The sequence below is a fragment of the Mandrillus leucophaeus genome, unplaced genomic scaffold (genome assembly GCF_000951045.1).
Source record: "Mandrillus leucophaeus isolate KB7577 unplaced genomic scaffold, Mleu.le_1.0 Scaffold92, whole genome shotgun sequence".
NCBI classification, from domain to species: Eukaryota; Metazoa; Chordata; class Mammalia; order Primates; family Cercopithecidae; genus Mandrillus; species Mandrillus leucophaeus.
In genome coordinates, this window is record NW_012110030.1 from 1,351,329 (window position 1) to 1,352,499 (window position 1,171).

The window sequence follows — 1,171 nt, forward strand, 5'->3', positions numbered from 1 at the left end:
GTTTAATATTTCTTGTTTACTTTTATTTATAAAATAATAGGTAAAAGTGTAAAAAATGAGTAAGTGGATAAATAGTACAGTGCACACAAATATAGTGAGGCTGCTGAAATGGAGCAATTGGCTGGGAGGTGACTTTGAGCACTCGTTTTTCACCTGAGATATGAACATCCAAGTTTGGAAATAGTATTACACAAACACACACATATGAGTATGTTAGTTGTTTGAAAACTGAATGCATGAATGTTGAGGCCATCTGGACTCCTATCTCATTCTTTTATTCTCTTTTGATTTTCTTAAGCCCTGAGTCTTTACCTTTCCAATTATTGGTATAGCACTCCTACATATTATATTTCCATAATGGAACTTATTCTTGTATCTGCAATTGCAGATGCTGTTTATGTAGAAGTTTACTCAATTATCCTGTGTATGTCATCCCACTAACCTCTTGGAAACGACAGGAAAAACTGATGGGATTCACAAATAAACTTGTGAGATCATCAGAGCATATTGCATCCCAAAGACTCAGGACAGGCTGGTGCTGTGATACTAATTTTCTTTCACTCTTGGCTATACAGTGTTAAGCTTAGAAAGCCTGAAAGATAAAATACCAAGGGTTGTAAAAGCCCAAGTAGCACAAATGGATAGCATTTCAAGTTTCTATAGGCATAATAAGACATCATCCAACAATCTGGAAGTAAAATAAACAAGACGGTTGTCTCAGAGTTAAACATTTAAAACAAGCATGTAGGCTGAGTGTGGTGGCTCACACCTGTAATCCCAGCACTTTGGGAGGCCAAGGTGGGAGGATTGCTTGAGCCCAGGAGTTTGGAGTTTGACTCCAGCCTGGGCTACATAGTGGGATCTCATCTCTACAAAAACAAACAAACAAACAAACAAACAAAAAATTAACTAGGCATGGTGATGCACAACTGTAATTCCAGTTATTTGGGAGGCTGAGGTGGGAGGATTGCTTGAGCCAGGGAGGTTGAAGCTGCTGTGAGCCATGATCATTTCACTATGCTCCAGCTTGGGTGACAGAGCAGGACCCTGTCTCTCAAACAAACAAACAAAACAAGCATGCAATTAATTTTTTTTTCTATGCAAAAGAGAATATTTCTCTTGTCTATAAAGTCAGACAGAAAAATTACTGAAACTGATAACAGGTCAAAAA

The 1,171-nt window shown here is 37.9% G+C and overlaps 1 protein-coding gene across 1 annotated transcript in view; it reads left to right on the top strand.

Moving 5' to 3' along the window:
• Positions 1-117, top strand: part of LOC105531889 (prohibitin-like) — a gene marked incomplete at its 3' end in the record, with an annotated part of 3,833 nt that extends 3,716 nt beyond the window's left edge. Inside the window, exon 3 of the mRNA XM_011969896.1 lies at positions 81-117. Coding sequence (XP_011825286.1) covers positions 81-117 — 37 coding nt within the window. The remainder of the gene's footprint in view (positions 1-80) is intronic.
• Positions 118-1,171: the final 1,054 nt, after the last annotated feature.